This window comes from Leucopleurus acutus (genome assembly GCF_964270905.1).
Source record: "Leucopleurus acutus genome assembly, chromosome: 13".
NCBI lineage: Eukaryota > Metazoa > Chordata > Mammalia > Artiodactyla > Delphinidae > Leucopleurus > Leucopleurus acutus.
Genome location: NC_139155.1, coordinates 67,876,689 through 67,894,141, shown reverse-complemented (window position 1 = coordinate 67,894,141; position 17,453 = coordinate 67,876,689). Strand labels below are relative to the sequence as shown.

Below are 17,453 nucleotides of genomic sequence, written 5' to 3'. Positions count from 1 at the left end.
GTATCAATTTACCTCAACAACGTGTGTGATTTCAAGTTGCTCCACCTGCTTGCCACTGCTTATCCTCTCAGGTTGAATTTTTTAAATTCATTTGAGACCATTTTGAGATGGGAGAGAGGGAAGAAGGCAAGGTCATAGGGAGAATTGAGTTAAGATATTTCAACACTGTACCTATCTGGGAGTTTTCTGCAAGTCATTGCTACTTCAAGAGCTTCCTTTAAGTCTGACTCACAACTTAGAAGTGGGTGAGCTGGCTTGGGTTTGACAGCCTGGATAGCTCTTGCCCTAACCTCTAGCAACATCCAAAGGATTAAAATCAGGAAGGTGCCTTAACCTCCAATAACACCCAAAGGAATAAAATCAGAAAGGCAGCTCTCAGGTAGCTTGCAGAGAGAGATACATCATTACCAAAACCTTCTAGGTGAAGAAAGTACGCAATTAGATAAAGCAACAGCTTACGTAAAGTTCGAACATACAAATCCATTTGAGGGAGCAGACGTACTATGTGCTTTTCTTGAATTACTCAAGCCAGGTGTCACTATTTACCAAGGGTAAAGCGTGAAATTGAAGCCAAGAGACACTAATGAATCGATTCTCTTGTTTTCATGGGGATGGGAAATTCTGCTTCACCTCTGTGTGGTGTGGTTAACAGACTTGGGATCGGGCAGAGCTTGGCTGGTAGCTGCCTGGCTCGCGTCTTCCCACAGTTTCGAAGCTCAGCTCGGTGTGCGCCGCCCTCCAGATTTCTCATTTCGTGCCAGTGACAGTGTCTTTCATTCTCCTCGCAGGGACGAAGCTGAAATGGAATATTTGAAGATAGCTCAGGACCTGGAGATGTACGGTGTGAACTACTTTACAATCCGGGTGTGTAGAAGCCTCTGCGAGTTCCCTGTGTGTGGATGGAGACTGAATGAGGGCAGACTGTTAAAACGGGTCCCTCCCCATCCCAGGGCGGTATTCAACAGTTCAGGGGAAGAGGAAGGGGAGGGTCTAAGAGCCGCATTTTCTATATTGGGACTTAAATTAGATCCTAGGTGATTAAGTATCAGTGGAGCCCGGGAGGGCCTGGTCCTGTCTGGGCAGAAACCTGTCTGAATGCTCTGGTGTAACATTTGATTATCTCTGGCTCTGTGAGATCCGGGTCCACAGGGAACACCTGTAAATACTTTCTTCCCCCAGGACACAAGGAGAGTAAAGCTGCTTTTACAGATTACTGATTTGTTTGGGTGGGGACTCTCCCTGGCAGGCTAATTGATTTTCTATGCAGACCATTAACAGTCCGCTGTCCTCTGGGAACCCGCTGCTCCTGCACCGGAGAAGCGTTTGTCTTCAGCCCCTGTCCGGCCTTTCAAGCATCTTTCTCCTGAGGCTCTGCTGCTGGTCGCAGCTCCTCCCAAAGGAGTTCATGCGATTTGCTGAAGTATTTCATTCCCGGTTCCAAACTGTAGATGAGTAGACAGTAAAACAGTCATCATTATAGTTAAGGCTTGCTTTCCTTTTCAGGGTTTCCATAAATTTTGTATTAAATTTAGGTAAATTGAAACACATGTAAAATATCCTAGGGATAGCTTTCTACTTTGTTTTCTAAATACGTATTTTTAATGGATCATTTGCATAAAATAAGGCACGCTGACAAATTATGTCATTTTTGTATAGTATACAAATGCCTAAAAGATTTTCCCTAATAACGCCAAAGGTTGTTTTCTAAAGTTTTATTAATTTGTATTTGCTAATTGCTTGGTTTCTTTAAGGTCAGACTCATTTGACACATTTCTGTGGTTTTGTCCATGTGACTCCTCTTGCTCCACCACCTACATTCTAGAAAACTAGTATTTTATAACCTTTCAAAACCAGCTTCTTATGAGGGAATATTTCTATAGCAGACTAAATTATACTATTTTGTGCGTGTGTGTCTTGTATTGCGCGATAGATGAGGCTAATGGATATTTTAGTGTCTTTGTGTTAAAGTTCCTGAAATTTCACCATCACCTAAGGAAGACGTGTGCTTAAAACAATTTGAAAGGGGCTGCTTGAGTCCCCACTTCTCTGTTTATTCTCTAGAACAGTTGGAGCCTCATGATAGGAAGCAGAGGGTGCAATCCATTTTTTTAAAAAACTTAAGCTAGAAACATAATGAAACGTCTTGTTTTCCAAAACGTACTATAGATTTTTAAAGCACAAAGCCTCACTTGTGTTAACACAGTGGTTTTAAGAGCCCTGCAGATGAGCAGACGACTCTCCCTCCTGGTTTGGTGATCACATCTGACTTCAGGTGTTAGCTTGAATAAAAGATGTATCTCAGAGTGCTCACTCCTCCTCCTGACGCCTGCTGTTAGCCTTGTACTTCTCATCACAGTCCCAGCACCTTCTCAGTTTGCAGACCTTTTTTCCTGCCCTGGAGTCTTGGGTCCGTTTCCTTGTTGTCAGCAAGGGGTCAGGTGTGGGGAGATTCCCCCCATTGCCGTACGAGGACCAGACTGCAGCACAGGGCGACGGGCCTGCAGCCCGAAGAGGTGGCTTCCAGGTGCACACTGGCCAGTGATATGGGGGCCCAGGGCGCTTGCCCTATGGGTGCCCTGGCTGCTGGCCAGACTGCCATCCGAGGTACAGCCTGTGTACAGTCTATCAATTAAAGTTTTACACAGCTTTATTGGGGTACAATTTATATATAATTCATTTTGATATATTTTTCCAATATTTTGTAGTAAAAAATTTCCAACATGCAGGGAAGTTGGAAGACTTTTACAGTGCATACCTATGTATACCCACAGCCTGGATTCTACAGTTAACACTTTATACTTGCTTTATCACATTGAAACTACATTTTAATGTAAAATAAGGCCATCTGATCCCAGCATTTAGAGTTTTCTTTCTGGTAGTACAATAACCTTTTCTTTTAATATAAGAGGTGTTTAATCCTACAAGTTTTTATTCTACATCTATGATAAGCCAGTTATTTAATTAGCGGTAACAGTGTTTCGATTACCTCTACTTTAGCCATCGAGCCAGTGACAGGAGCCCCCAGTGATCCTTCCGTGGGACACATGAGTAACAAAAATGGTATCATTTTGCCTCCACCTGCCCCAGTTTAGGAAGCTGGAGGCCCCCTGGGTTCTAAGACAACAGTGACTTCTGTTGGGACCTGTTGAAACTTGTCACATGTAACGGTCTATGCCAGGTTCTTTGGGAAGTTGAATAAAATCTTGAGCCTCAGCTGGAGGTGACGGTGGCTGTTCTTTGTCAAATCTACAGAATAAAAAGGGCACAGAGCTGCTGCTCGGAGTGGATGCTTTGGGGCTTCACATTTATGACCCTGAGAACAGGCTGACCCCCAAGATCTCCTTCCCGTGGAACGAAATCCGAAACATCTCGTACAGCGACAAGGAGGTAGGACCTGTCTGCACTGTAGATGCCCTGGCAGCCCAGCAGGTTTTTCCCCATCTCTCCTCCTTCTGGAGCAGCCCCAGCCAGACTGCTCCTTGTTAGCAGCAAGATCCTTTAATTCCCAGGCTTTGGGTTTTTGCTTGTTGATCTTTATAGTATTTACAGAACAGTACTGCATCCTATTTTCAAACAGCATCACTAAACCCCTCTGCTGACTAATGAGAGGCTGGGAAGCTCAACTGTCAGGACTAAAACCCGGAGAACAGTAAACAAACCAGAAAGTAACCCTTTCTTATTACTTGGCTTTCTATTTCTGGTGAGAATTTTCTTTGTTTTTTTATTTTTAAATAAATTTATTTATTTTATTTATTTTTATTTTTGGCTGTGTGGGTCTTAGTTGCTGTGTATGGGCTTTCTCTAGTTGCAGCGAGAGGGGGCTACTGTTCGTTGCGGTGCGCAGGCTTCTCATTGTGGTGGCTTCTCCTGTTGCGGAGCACGGGCTCTAGGCACGCGGGCTTCAGTAGTTGTGGCATGTGGGCTCAGTAGTTGTGGCTTGCTGACTCCAGAGTGCAGGCTCAGTAGCTGTGGCACACGGGCTTAGTTGCTCTACGACATGTGGGATCTTCCCAGACGAGGGATCAAACCCATGTCCCCTGTATTGGCAGGCAGATTCTTAACAACTGCGCTAGCAGGGAAGCCCCTCTCTTTATATTTTAAATGCGGTGTATATTAAACCCTCTCTCTGTGTCCAGTGCTTGATTCATGCGGTGCAGAGATATGGGTATACACACACACACCCCTCTCCATAACATGTATATGAATGTATATGTATTATATATATATATATATAGTATACATAATGTATACATATCAGCAGTGATATAAAGGATATCAGGCCAACTTGCTTACAAGAATTAAAGAAAAATTAAGTTTGAATAACTCAAATGAGAGCACTCTAACTTAGAATTCAAATATTACTATATAGGATTGTGACTTTTCCCTAATGCTGTAATCCTATATTTATTCATTCTTTGTTAATTTTTTAAATTAATTTTTATTGGAGTATAGTTGCTTTACAATGTTGTGTTAGTTTCTGCTGTACAGCAAAGTGAATCAGTTAAACATATACATATATCCACTCTTTTTTAGATTCTTTTCCCATATAGGTCATTACAGAGTATTGAGTAGAGTTCCCTGTGCTATACAGTAGGTTCTTATTAGTTATCTATTTTATATATAGTAGTGTGGATATGTCAGTCCCAATCTCCCAATTTATCCCCTCCCCCACCCTTTCCCCTTTGGTAGCCACATTCATTGTTAAGTTTAAGAGAGTTTTTGAGCATCTCTTTTGTGTTAGGTTTTGTGGGAGAAACAAAGATGTAGAGAATGCAGTCTCAGCCCTCAGGGAAGTTATAGTCAAGTAGTGACTCAACTGCCATGATACATAACCTCAGTGTGAGCGGCTGGTGACAGAGGTGGTGATGATATGGTGCTTTTCCACCTGCCAGCAGCTTTGCCCTGGCTCTGATTCAGTCTTCACAAGAACACTGCTGTGAGAGTAGGGGCTGTGTTCTGGTTGCTCTGTGTCACCTCAGGAAGCAGAGATGCAGAGGGATCAGGTGACCTGTGTCTGGTGAGAGGAATAGCAGAAGCCACATCCCCCGAGTTTCCAGAGAAGCACAGAGGACGGGCCCTGAGACTCTGCACCAGGCTGAGGAAGGCAGGCCCGGGCGTGGAGTGAGTAACAGAGACGGCCCACGTGGCTGCCTGCAGAGCCCCCACCCCGTGCAGGTTTCCTGCTTTCTCTTTCCTCATGTAGCAACTCGAGGAAAGGAGCACCAGGCCCCTGGTTGCCAGTATGTGGTTGAGATCCACTCCGCCATGCTTGATGAGACAGATTGAGCTTCTTAATTCAAAACATTTTGGCTTCTCAGATTTTTGTAAGTAGCCCAGGAGATGAGCATTTAGGTATTTCTTTTTTAAAGCACTTAAACTGAAAGTTCTACGTGACTTAAAGCAGTAGGTGTGCTGGTAGTTTTTCATCTCCTAATTTCATAAAGTCTATTTACTGCACATCCACAACTTTGCGTGCTAAAGGCTCCCAAAACACTCATCCTTCACGGAAGCCAAGCAGTGAAGTCTCCCCTAGTGCGATGGCTCGACACAGTAAACTAATATTCCCTCTCCCGGGGCAAGGCGCCCCCGAGTTCCGTCAGGTCAGTAACTCGCACAGTGCAAGGGCCCCAAGCTGACTTGACATGATGAGAAGTAGTCTTGGTCATTATATACAACAACCATGCTGTCACAGCAGAAGTGCTGGTTTATTTTAAGTGAGCCATTGATTCTGTGTGCATGCCCCGGCATGGCACAGAGCCTGTGGTTTCCCCACTCCTTGAGGTTTCCCACTGACAGCTCTGGGCTTTGATAGCAGGGCCAAAAATAAGCTCCCGAAATTCATAAATAGCAGCCTACACAAGAGCAATACTGCTTCTAAGTTCACTTGACCAAAAGCGAAACAAAGGACCGTTTTTCTGTCCTCTGTGTGCTAACCCCTTGTTGGACAATATAGCATGTGAAAGAAATACCCAAGAATAGATCTTCCTAAACGACTTCATCTGCTTAGCAAGTCTTTCTTGGGAGTGGATATTCATGTTTAAAGTGCATCTCTGTCTATGACATAAATCACAGCAAGATCCTTTCTGACCCACCTCCTAGAGAAATGGAAATAAAAACAAAAATAAACAAATGGGACCTAATGAAACTTAAAAGCTTTTGCACAGCAAAGGAAAACATAAGACGAAAAGACAACCCTCAGAATGGGAGAAAATATTTGCAAATGAAGCAACTGACAAAGGATTTAATCTCCAAAATTTACAAGCAGCTCAATATCAAAAAAACAAACAACCCAATCCAAAAATGGGCAGAAGACCTAAATAGACATTTCTCCAAAGAAGATATACAGATTGCCAACAAACACATGAAAGAATGCTCAACATCACTAGTCATTAGAGAAATGCAAATCAAAACTACAATGAGGTATTACCTCACACCAGTTAGAATGGCCATCATCAAAAAGTCTACAAACAATAAATGCTGGAGAGGGCGTGGAGAAAAGGGAACCCTCTTGCACTGTTGGTGGGAATGTAAATTGATACAGCCACTATGAAGAACAGTATGGAGTTTCCTTAAAAAACTAAAAATAGAACTACCATACGACCCAGCAATCCCACTACTGGGCATATACTCTGAGAAAACCATAATTCAAAAAGAGACATGTGCCACAATGTTCATTGCAGCTGTATTTACAATAGCCAGGACATGGAAGCAACCTAAGTGTCCATCGACAGATGAATGGATAAAGAAGATGTGGCACATATATACAATGGAATATTACTCAGCCATAAAAAGAAACGAAATTGAGTTATTTGTAGTGTGGTGGATGGACCTAGAGTCTGTCATACAGAGTGAAGTAAGTCAGAAAGAGAAAAACAAATACCGTATGCTAACACATATATATGGAATCTAAAAAAGAAAAAAAAAAGGTTCTGAAGAACCTAGGGGCAGGACAGGAATAAAGATGCAGACGTAAAGAATGGACTTGAGGACACGGGGAGGGGGAAGGGTAAGCTGGGACGAAGTGAGAGAGTGGCATGGACATATATACACTACCAAATGTAAAATAGATAGCTAGTGGGAAGCAGCCGCATAGCACAGGGAGATCAGCTCGGTGCTTTGTGACCACCTAGAGGGGTGGGAGGGAGACGCAAGAGGGAGGAGATATGGGGATATATGTATATGTATAGCTGATTCACTTTGTTATACAGCAGAAACTAACACACCATTGTAAAGCAATTATACTCCAATAAAGATGTTAAAAATAAAAAAAAGAAATAAAGTGCATCTTTGAAATCTAGGATGTGTCCGGTCTCATCAGGAATGAGTGAGAACAACAGTTGCCGTTTTTTCTTTATATTCGACCCTGCCTGGTAGTCTGGCCCTGGGTTCTCCTACTAAGCTACCCACCCTCCCACCCGCCCATCCATAGCATTCCTCTTTCTCTCCCCTTTGATTTTTGTAGTATTTTCCTTTTCTACTGCAGTCCATTCTTTGTCACTCTTTAACCGTATTCTTTCTATTAACAGTTTTCTTCAAACCATCCCCATGTTTGGAAATCTGGGGTGACACCCTGTATGCTGTCACATCAAATCTAAGCCCTTCTGACTGCCCATCCCCAGCCCACCTCACCAGCCCCGACTCCTGCCTTCCTCCCAGTCTAAACCCATGGTTTTATCTTAGTCATCAAAGAGTTAATAATGACACACACACACACACACACACACACACACACACACACACACACACACGCTAACACTGCTCATTTCCCCATCTCTGCCTTATTCCTATTGCTTGCCCTGTCCAGAATGCCCCTCCATCCTACCTTTTAGCTTCTCTGTCATATTCTTTGTCTAAGACCAGCTTATGTCCATCCTACCCTGAGGATTTGTGACTTGTGCCACCCAATGAGGCACTAACACGTGACATAATCTCTTGAGTAGTTGACTCTTGTTGGTCTAGTTCCAACCAGGTGGTGAGCCTCCTGTAGGCAGGGCCGCCTCTGCGGCGGCCCTCCCAGTGTTGGCCTCAAAGTTGGGCCTGTCAAGGGTTTGTATTTCAGATTTCCAAGCCTAAGATGGTGCCGAGAACCCAGCTTCCAGGATCCTGAACTTCCTGGGCACCATGAAACCAGGACAAGGCATGGCCTCGTGCTGGAACTTTGCTAGCGGGATTGCTGCTTTTGTGGAATTTCCCAGTTGGTGGCAATGTTCTAGGCTATCAGACTGAAACTGTTTTCTGCTTTTTCCTTTCAGTTTACTATTAAGCCATTGGATAAGAAAATTGATGTCTTCAAATTTAACTCCTCAAAGCTTCGTGTTAATAAGCTGGTAAGTTGAGATCCTGGTTTTTGTTACAGACTGTAGTTTTTCTGTGAAATTGAAAGACGTTTTTGAACCAGTATCAGAGTGACATGTTGTGAGGTGTAGAATGATAACTCACTTGGTACGTGCTTCTCTGATCAGCCTTGAAAGATTTCTCTTTAGCTTAACCTAAAGAGTCAAACCTACATTTTGTGATGAGGAATTTCTAAAAGTTATTTTTATTGAAGTACTTTATATATATGAAAGAATATGTATAATGTATACATGGGGTATAAAGAACAACAGAAATAAACAGCTACCTACCCACCACCAAGCTTTAAGAAACAGCACACTCCCAACACTGTGGAACCGCCCTTGCATTAGCACCCTGCTGTCCCCCCCTCCCCAAAGGTGACCACCATTCTCAGCTGTGTGCTTAATATCCCCCTGCTTTTCATCAGAACTTTAGTTTGTATACGGCAAGTTATGTATGTTTTTGAAATTTATATATGTGCTATCAACTGTGTTCTTCTGTCACATGCCTTTTTTACACATTATTTTTTGAGGTTTATCTACGTTGATGCTCAAAGATATGGTCCTTTCATTTCACTGCTGTATAGTATTCCATTATATATTCTGTTAAAAAATATATATATATATATTTTTTTCTCCGTTCTCCTGTTAATGGACAATTAAGTGCTTTCTGCATCTTGTATCTGCCCACTGGTGCGCATGGACAATTGCTTCCCTGGAGTCTAGAGAGTGTCTTCACATAGCCCTGCATGTGGTATATGTCCAAATTCAAGGTTATGTCACGTTGTTTTCCAAAGAAGGTGAATTAATGTACAGATCCAACAGCCCTGGGTGAGACTTCCTTTTGCCTTATATCCTATATCCTCAGCAATTGTGTTATTAGCCTTTAAAAATTTTTGCCAATCTTGTGCATTTAAAATGGTATCTCAGTGTCATATTAATTTGCATCTTTACTAATGAGGTTGAATATCTTTTTGTATATTTATTGGCCAGTCTCATTGTCTCTTTTGTCAAACTTGTTTCTTGTCTTTTGGCTGTTTTTCTTTTGGGTTGTTTGTTTTCTTTATTGGTTATCTCTTCTTCCACTTTGTATCTTATTTTTCCTCTTGCTTTTTATGTCTTAACAAATTTTAATGTAGATAAACGTATACATCTTTTCCTTAACTATTTGTGCTTTTTGTGTCTTGCTTGACATCTTTCCTTATCCTGTGACCATAAAGATATTCTTCTATGTTCTCTTCTAAGAATTTCCAGGGCTTGATCTTTGCACTTAAGGCATTAATTCCTCTGGAGTCGAGTTCTGCATGTGGTGGAGGTGGGGGAATCCAACTTACTTTTTTCCCACGAATGACTTGTCCCAGCCCTGCCTGTTGAACAAGCTTAGCCGTCATCTTCCCTGGTCTGCGGAGCCATGCCCTGACTCCGCAGAGTGAGGGGCATCAGAAGACAAGCTAAATGGCACCCCTTCCTCTCTTCACTGTGATTGTCTCCAGAGCTGAGGCCTGGAGGCCACAGGGAGGACGTTGGTGTTTCCCTCCATACCTTCTCTCAGGTTCCCCACAAGAGCCCTTGGACCAAGATGCTGTAACTGCTGTGCTGTCTCAGTGGAGTCAACGTGTGGGTATAACATTTCTCCTGCTTTCATTGCACAGATTCTCCAGCTGTGTATCGGGAACCACGACCTGTTTATGAGGAGGAGGAAGGCTGATTCTTTGGAAGTTCAGCAGATGAAAGCTCAGGCCAGGGAGGAGAAGGCCAGAAAGCAGGTGAGCAGGTGAACTGCCGTTGTCTCCTGGTGGTGGTCTCGGCCGGGAGGTAAGGAGTGGTCATGGGCTCACAGGAGTCCTTTGAGCACGGATCTGCCTACTCTTATTTTATTCCTGTTGGGTCTTTTTGGCTGATGAATAAATGATGGTGGGATGTCAGCTCTGGAAATGAGGATTAACTCTAACAGCATATCTCAAAGACACATCCCTAGTTATTTCTCCAGTGAATTGAGTGAAGTGTGATTAATGCATGTTGTGGGCAGAGGTAGCCAAGCCCACATGTATCCACCCACCTATCCACCCATCCATCCATCCATCCATCCATCCATCCATCCATCGTCCATGCAGCTAAGCTTTCATTCTTTCTGCCTGCCTGTCTCCTGTGCCCAGACTTCTCCTTTTCTAATTAGATGGTGATGGAATGTAGGGCAGCATCTCTGCGCCCACTGCTGGAATTAGACTCCGGCCGCGCTTCCCCATTGCAGGTCAGCCCAGGCGGCACATCGCCCAGAGCGAGAGGTGCCAGGAGCACGTTATCAGCAGCCTGGACGATCTGCATCATTGTTTTCTACTCTTAGACCTTTTTGACTCACCGCAATCCGCACAGCTAATCTGAGCCCCACTGCTGAGAAATATCAATCATGGCTTTGGATGAACTACTAGACAGAGTAGCAGCAGCTGCAATCAGCTGCCCTTAGGACTTGCAGGCTTGGAGGGGTAATAATTAGTCTGTGTGCAGCTCTCTAATTTGGGTCCTCCGACGAAGCTGGTTCCCGGCCCTGAGGTTTAGAATGAAATGCCCAGTGTGATCCATTGTGCTCTCGGCTCCGTCTCTGTGCTCTCGGCTCCGTCTCTTTGCTCTCTGAGATGGCAGGCCACAGATGTACTCTTCGGGATGCTTTGGGGTGGGGTGGGGGGCAGTGGAATGGATTTTGCTGGACAAAGAAATGCTCCTGGGCCAGCACAGGGTCATAGTGGCAACTTCAAGAAGAGCCCTCTCTGACCTCTTTGTCAGCAGAGGAAAGCTTAGAAGTGAGAGATCTGATCACGGCAAGGAGTGTGTAAGCCTCCAGGCTGGCAGAGAGTAGCTTGAACACACCCCTGGACCTGCACTGCCTGTAGGATGGCAGATGCACGTTCCTGGCATCTGGCAACCACAGGTCAGGGGCTCCATGGCCCAGCAGTACAGACATTGACCTTGGAGCCAGATGTGAAACTTAGTATGTGACCCTCGTGATTGACTTACCTTCCAGATCTCGGTTTTCTTATCTGTCAAGTGGAGCTAAGTATCTCTCCTCTGTGTCTCAGATCAGAGGACACACTGTACCTGAAGGTCTTTGTGAGCTGAAACCGCTTTGCAAACAGGAGGTCCCTTATGATTGGGGTGGAGGTCTCAGGGAGGGTGCAATGCTGAGAGCAGAAGGGGATTGTAGACTTTTTTCAAGTGGAGGATAATGGGGATCTAGTCATCCACCTAATGGGAATTGTAATATGATGGAAATTAGAGAACAAATCGGCCAAGCTTTTCATTGACCTGCAAGAGGAAAACTGGAGAAAAATTTACTGTATTTTATTGCTTGTCTTTGCATTATTCCTTTGAGGCCCAATGCGTTTTTTTGACTTACTATTTAGAAAAAGCAGCAATCTTAAAAATCTTGTGTTTGGGAGAAGATTGAAGCAAGAAGTAAGTAATTAAATGTGCTTTAATTATTTAAGGAAGAAAATAGTGCAGTGGTCACTTCTGGCTCCTGCTTTCTGAACTCAGCTAGAGCCCTAGGATCACAGAGAATAGCACTTGTCCTCTGCTTGTTCCCCTTATTAAGCTCGGCATGTGGCCCAATTAATACAGTGATCCGGAAGGCAAGGGAGGCGGCAGCAGCTTAGTGCTGGTGCCGTAAGGATCAGGGCCGCGTCCTCACTCCTCCCCCCGTGCTCCCTCCTGTCACAGGCCTGGCTCAGGAGTTGCTTTCGCTTGAGGCTGTGGGGGTCTGTGCCTGGCTGCCGCCGCCTCCTGCTGTGAAATACGATGTGTGAGCTATTGATGCATCACACGGATGATTCCATCTTCTCCGAGGGTCAGAGGCAAGAGTGGAGCTACTGTTGATGAGATTAGAGGTGTGGGATGGGTCCGTGTGGATAAGAAGTGGCACGGGGGCTCACGGTGGTGGAGAGGGACACGTGGTCTATCTCTGGAGCTGCCCCTTGGGGAGAAGGAGCCTGCATTGTGTCCTGTCAGCTGTAGGGCAGAGCCACTGGGGTCTCAGGCACGTTGGCCAGGTAGCTGTTTCCGTACCCAGCGTGTACGGATGCGCCCGTACATCCAGGTGGAGACTGGCTCCGTGTTCTGCTGTTTGTTCATTTACAACTAGATGATTTTTCAAGGAGCACGGCTTTCCACTCTAGAGCTGGTTTAGAAGGATGGAGGGTGGTGGACGAGGAGAACGACACTGGTACCTAAAGTCCAGGGAAGAAAAGGGTCCCCAGAGGGGAGACCCTGGGCACTGGCTGTCCTCAGATCTGTGGCACAGCAGGTCATGGGCCCTGTGACCAGCGGCCGCTCATTCCCCCTAGATGGAGAGGCAGCGCCTCGCTCGAGAGAAACAGATGAGGGAGGAGGCTGAACGCACGAGGGACGAACTGGAGAGGAGGCTGCTGCAGATGAAGGAAGAGGCGACGATGGCCAACGAAGCCCTGGTGACTTCCAAGGGGCTGGGTCCTGGGAGGCTACTCGGACTCCCTCTGGTTCTGGAGTTAGGCCCCCAAGGACCACAGATTAGGCACATTTACTTTGACATTTTGGCTTAAAATTATTGTCTTCCTCTCCGCCTGTGTTTCCAGGAGCAGATTTAGATTGAGTTCAACCTCCAAGTGCAGGCAGACTCCACTCACTGTGGGTCGCCTTTCCCGCAGGGTGTCTCAGCCTTGGCCTGCCCCACCTCGGGGCCAGGTCATCCCCTGGTGGGGGCCATCCTGTGTGTTGAGGGCTGGTTGGCCGTGTCCCTGGCCTCTGCCCACTAGATTCCCCTATTTGTGACAATCAAAAATGTCTCTAGACATTGTGACACGTCCCCAGAGGGCACAGTCTCCCGTGCTTTTGAAGCACTTATTTAAAGAGAAAGGACAGAGTTAAGTTGGGTTTCTCCCTCATAAAGTGTAGCCTCAGCTCAAGTGGGTCCCCATGGAGGGACCCTGAAGGGCCTTCTGAGAAGTTGAAGGGTGTGGCTTGGGGACACTCAGTGGCAGGGCCCCAAGGAGTCCAAGACCTTGGTCCTTGCTGACCTGAGTGTCTGAGGCCTGATCGGGGCGGGATGACAGGCACAGGACTCCTGTTCCCGCTGAGCACGCTCTTTTCTCCAGATGCGGTCCGAGGAGACAGCCGACCTGTTGGCCGAAAAGGCCCAAATCACTGAGGAGGAGGCAAAGCTCCTGGCACAGAAGGCGGCAGAGGCCGAACAGGAGATGCAGCGCATCAAGGCCACGGCCATCCGGACGGAGGAAGAGAAGCGCCTTATGGAGCAGAAGGTGCTGGAGGCCGAAGTGCTGGCGCTGAAGATGGCTGAGGAGTCCGAGAGGAGGTCAGCATGGGGGCGGGGAGGCCCTGCGCTGGGGCAGAGCCTGCTGGCAGCTGCTGACCCGTCTCCCGGGCAGGGGCAGAGGCTCCTTCCCGCACAGGCCGGTGGGGCTGGAGCTGGATGGGCGCAGTTCTCCTGTCCAGTGGACTCTGGTCGGGCTGTGCCTTTGCGATGAGCCCCCGTCTCTGTGATGCTCGTGTTTGCAGGAAAACCATCGAGCTTGTCCACAGGCTGCTGTTAGCTGAGGAGACATGAGGAGGCTCTTCTGACATTTACAGAATGTGCTTCTTTTCCCTTTTGGTTTGAGGGGTGTGTGGGGAGACAGCAGCTATTCACCTTTAACGCTTCCCTGAAGATGGGAGGGGAGGGCAGGGTGCCCTGGCTCACAACCAGGTCGAAGGATGGGACTGTAGTCTGTGCTTTTCAAAGACAATTGGAGGCTCTGGGCTGTGCTGGTTCCACAGCCGTCAGACAGCCCTGGCTCATTCCTCGCAGCACTCGGTCTGTGGGTTTAGAACACCTGAATTTGGCTTTTCACTGCCAGGGTGCAGTCGCTCCAGTTTCCTCTCCATTCTTTGCGTGTCATTCTGGGAATACAGTTCCACGTTTCCTGCCCTGCCCCAGGCTCCTTTCTTTCCATGTGCGGTCACTTCCCCGTGAATGATGTGTGTTGGGCTGGGTCCCCTGGGTCCAGTGTCCTGACCAGGCACGAGGCCCTTAGCGACATACTTATCTTCCTGCCCGAGGAGGTTGTTTCACTTGGGGGTCGTGAAGAATCAGTTCTTTCACATCCTGCCCTTTGTGATCCAGTATGACACCTTTGCCCAGCCCACTCTCACCCAGAAAGAAGCAGAGGAAGCTTCTAGCCCCTCCCCCGATTTCCCTCCCCCTCCCCCAGTTGCAAAGGTTCATCCTTGACTCTTCTGGCCACCTGCTTCACTGCTCTCCCAGTTTTGATTTAAACTGGAAATCAGTTGAAATGAACAATACCTGGGAATGTTGTTCCTGCTTCAGAAGTTCTGATTTCATGTAAATCCTCCCCCACCCCCCAACCCCCGTGCTTGTTTGCCTGGTCTGGTGCCACCCTCAGGGTTAATCCAGCTCCCTCCTCTCCAGGGGTCAAGGGGGAAGAGGGGTCTCTTTCCTCCTCCTGTCATCTTCTGTGGAGCTGAGGGCCCCTTCTCTCCTTGCAGGGCCAAGGAGGCAGATCAGCTGAAGCAGGACCTGCAGGAAGCCCGCGAGGCAGAGCGAAGAGCCAAGCAGAAGCTCCTGGAAATCACCACCAAGCCCACATACCCGGTGAGCCTGGGGCTGCCAGCCGCGCTGCTTCTCACCTCGTAGCGGTCCCTTCCCTCCCAGCCCTCCGGTTCCCCTGGTGGGGCCTTCAGGGCGACTGTTAAGCAAACGCATGGTGGAGCGAATGGTGCAGAATGTTCTAGGGCCTTGAAAGAGAGATGGGACGTAGGGAGGTGACTTGGTTTAAGCAAAGTAACAGAGGTGGGAAGCAAAGTGGTCCAAGGGGTAATAAATGATACCATTGACAATCTTACAGGGCAGATGGTGGGAGAAGTAGATTGGGGCCGTATTTTAGATGACCCTCTCATCTGGGAGGAGAAAGTCCTCAAAACAAATCTAACTGCCTCACTCTCTGCTTCAGGGGTGGGCACGCTGGGTCCAGAGCCTTTGTGGCCTCTGGAGGGGTGGGTGGTTGACGCAACAGTGCCCTCGGTTCTTGTGGAACCGAACCTCCTAATCAGATTTCTCCTTCGTAGCCTATGAACCCACTCCCAGCCCCGCTGCCTCCTGACATACCAAGCTTCAACCTCATTGGTGACAGCCTGTCTTTCGACTTCAAGGATACTGACATGAAGCGGCTTTCCATGGAGATAGAGAAAGAAAAGTACGGAGCCCCCTCCCCTCCCCTGTGCCCCGCGTGGGCAGCCTGGCACTAACTCCTACAAAGGTTTGTTCTGTCCTCACCCACTGGGAGAGGAATTTCCTAATTGGAAATGAAGGGCGACAGACCAGCATTCATCTTCCAGGATAAAAATGACACTTGATTGGTGATCCGGAGTTTGTAGTGACTCCAGAGCTCACCTGAAGTCTAGGACTGGCTGTCAGAGGTCTCCAAGCCAGTCAGACCGCTGTTCACGTGGTGGTCCATGGTGGTCGTGTTCTAACCTGGTGATGCGACACGTTTCCTAGTTGTGTTCTCTGGCGGCTGAGCTCTGTGGCGGGTCCCATGTCTAGAACAAGGGCGAGAGAGAAGAAACTCCAGCTCAAGGCTGAGGAGGGCTAACGGCTAGGGCTACAGTCATCTTGAGCAGCCCTGCTGCGGGATCCGCACTTTGAGCCCAGCGTGCCCTGAGCTGTCTTCCTCCTTCACTTTATGGTCAGGGGACGTGGCTCTGAGATGGAAGGGAGCCCCACTGCACAGGGCACCTAACCGAGGTCCCCTAATCAGGGCCGTCGGTAAATCGGCCATCTGTGCCATGGCTGGGCAGGGAAATGTCACAGTAGCTGCCAGGCACGAGGTGCCTGGGTGACAGGGTCCTTTATCTTTTATCTCATTTCGTTCCCACCAACTGACTTCAAAGGTAGGTTTAGTGTTCCCATTTATAAATGAGAACCCAGATTTAGAGCATTTAAGGAGCTCACCCAGCACCCCACAGCTGATGAGGGACAGATCCGGGGTTCAGCGCTTCGTCCGTCTGACTTTGCGGCCCATGTGCTTTCACCTTGTCTGGTGTCCTCAGGTAACCCTCTCCGTGTCCAGCACGGGCAGCCACAGGCTGGGCAGTAAGGCTCTCTAGGCTCGTGTCCTGAGGATAGAGGGACCCAGCGTCTCTGTCTGTGGCAGCCGCAGTCCCCTCCACCCGTGGTGGAGTCCCCTCTGCCCTTCACTGTTTTCTAAGTGTGCTCAGCAGTACACGGTTGTGTGACTGTTTTCTAGGCGTGCTCGGCAGTACACGGTTGTGTGACTGTTTTCTAGGCGTGCTCAGCAGTACGTGGTTGTGTGACTGTTTCCTAGGTGTGCTCAGCAGTACACGGTTGTGTGACTGTTTCCTAGGTGTGCTCAACAGTACACGGTTGTGTGATGACCGTTTTCTAGGCGTGCTCAGCAGTACGTGGTTGTGTGATCAGGGTGAGGCTGCTTACTGCTTTTTCACAGTTTATGTTTTCTTACTCATTACCTGTGCGCACCAGGCACCACCCGTGCGTGGGAATCACTGCAGAAGGTCCCTTGTGTCTGTGCTGCCCAGCTTGCCTGGCTGTGCCCGTGTAGCTGGCCACCCTGAGGATGGCTTCCTTCATAGATAACCATGTGTGCTTGCAGGTGGTGTGGGCATCTTTCTATTCCTGGTGTTTGCTGAGTGAGCTTCTGTCATCTTTAGGAGATTATGTCCCAAAACAAGTAGGGATGTGGCCATGGCCTATCAGAAGAGGTCACTAGAATGGAATTACTTCTCCGAGAAGGGCTGAGACAAGATTGTTTTGGATGCCAGGAGGCTTGTTTCTTGTGTTGTTTTCTGTGTAGAACTAAAAACTATCTGTTATCCATTACAACTGGTATGAGAGTTTACTGAGGCTTTCCTACACTTCCTTCTGTTTAATCCCGACCACAGCCCTGTGATCGTTACCCCTATCTTATGGATGAGGAAACAGATGCAGAGCAGTTTAGTGACTGGCCCAAGCTCCCATGGCCCGCGAGTGGCCAAGCAGAGATGTGAACCCCAGGCTCAGACCCTGGGTCCCAGGCCAAGCAGCGTGTGGGTCTGGAG

General features: G+C 47.6%; 1 protein-coding gene across 3 annotated transcripts in view; it reads left to right on the top strand.

Moving 5' to 3' along the window:
• Positions 1-17,453, top strand: part of NF2 (NF2, moesin-ezrin-radixin like (MERLIN) tumor suppressor) — a gene marked incomplete at its 3' end in the record, with an annotated part of 72,345 nt that overhangs the window by 42,684 nt on the left and 12,208 nt on the right. For all 3 annotated transcript variants that reach the window (XM_082853423.1, XM_082853422.1, XM_082853424.1), the window contains exons 7-14: positions 789-864; positions 3,253-3,387; positions 8,253-8,327; positions 9,986-10,099; positions 12,671-12,793; positions 13,457-13,674; positions 14,865-14,970; positions 15,444-15,571. In XM_082853423.1, the coding sequence (XP_082709549.1) occupies positions 789-864; positions 3,253-3,387; positions 8,253-8,327; positions 9,986-10,099; positions 12,671-12,793; positions 13,457-13,674; positions 14,865-14,970; positions 15,444-15,571 (975 nt within the window). The remainder of the gene's footprint in view (positions 1-788; positions 865-3,252; positions 3,388-8,252; positions 8,328-9,985; positions 10,100-12,670; positions 12,794-13,456; positions 13,675-14,864; positions 14,971-15,443; positions 15,572-17,453) is intronic.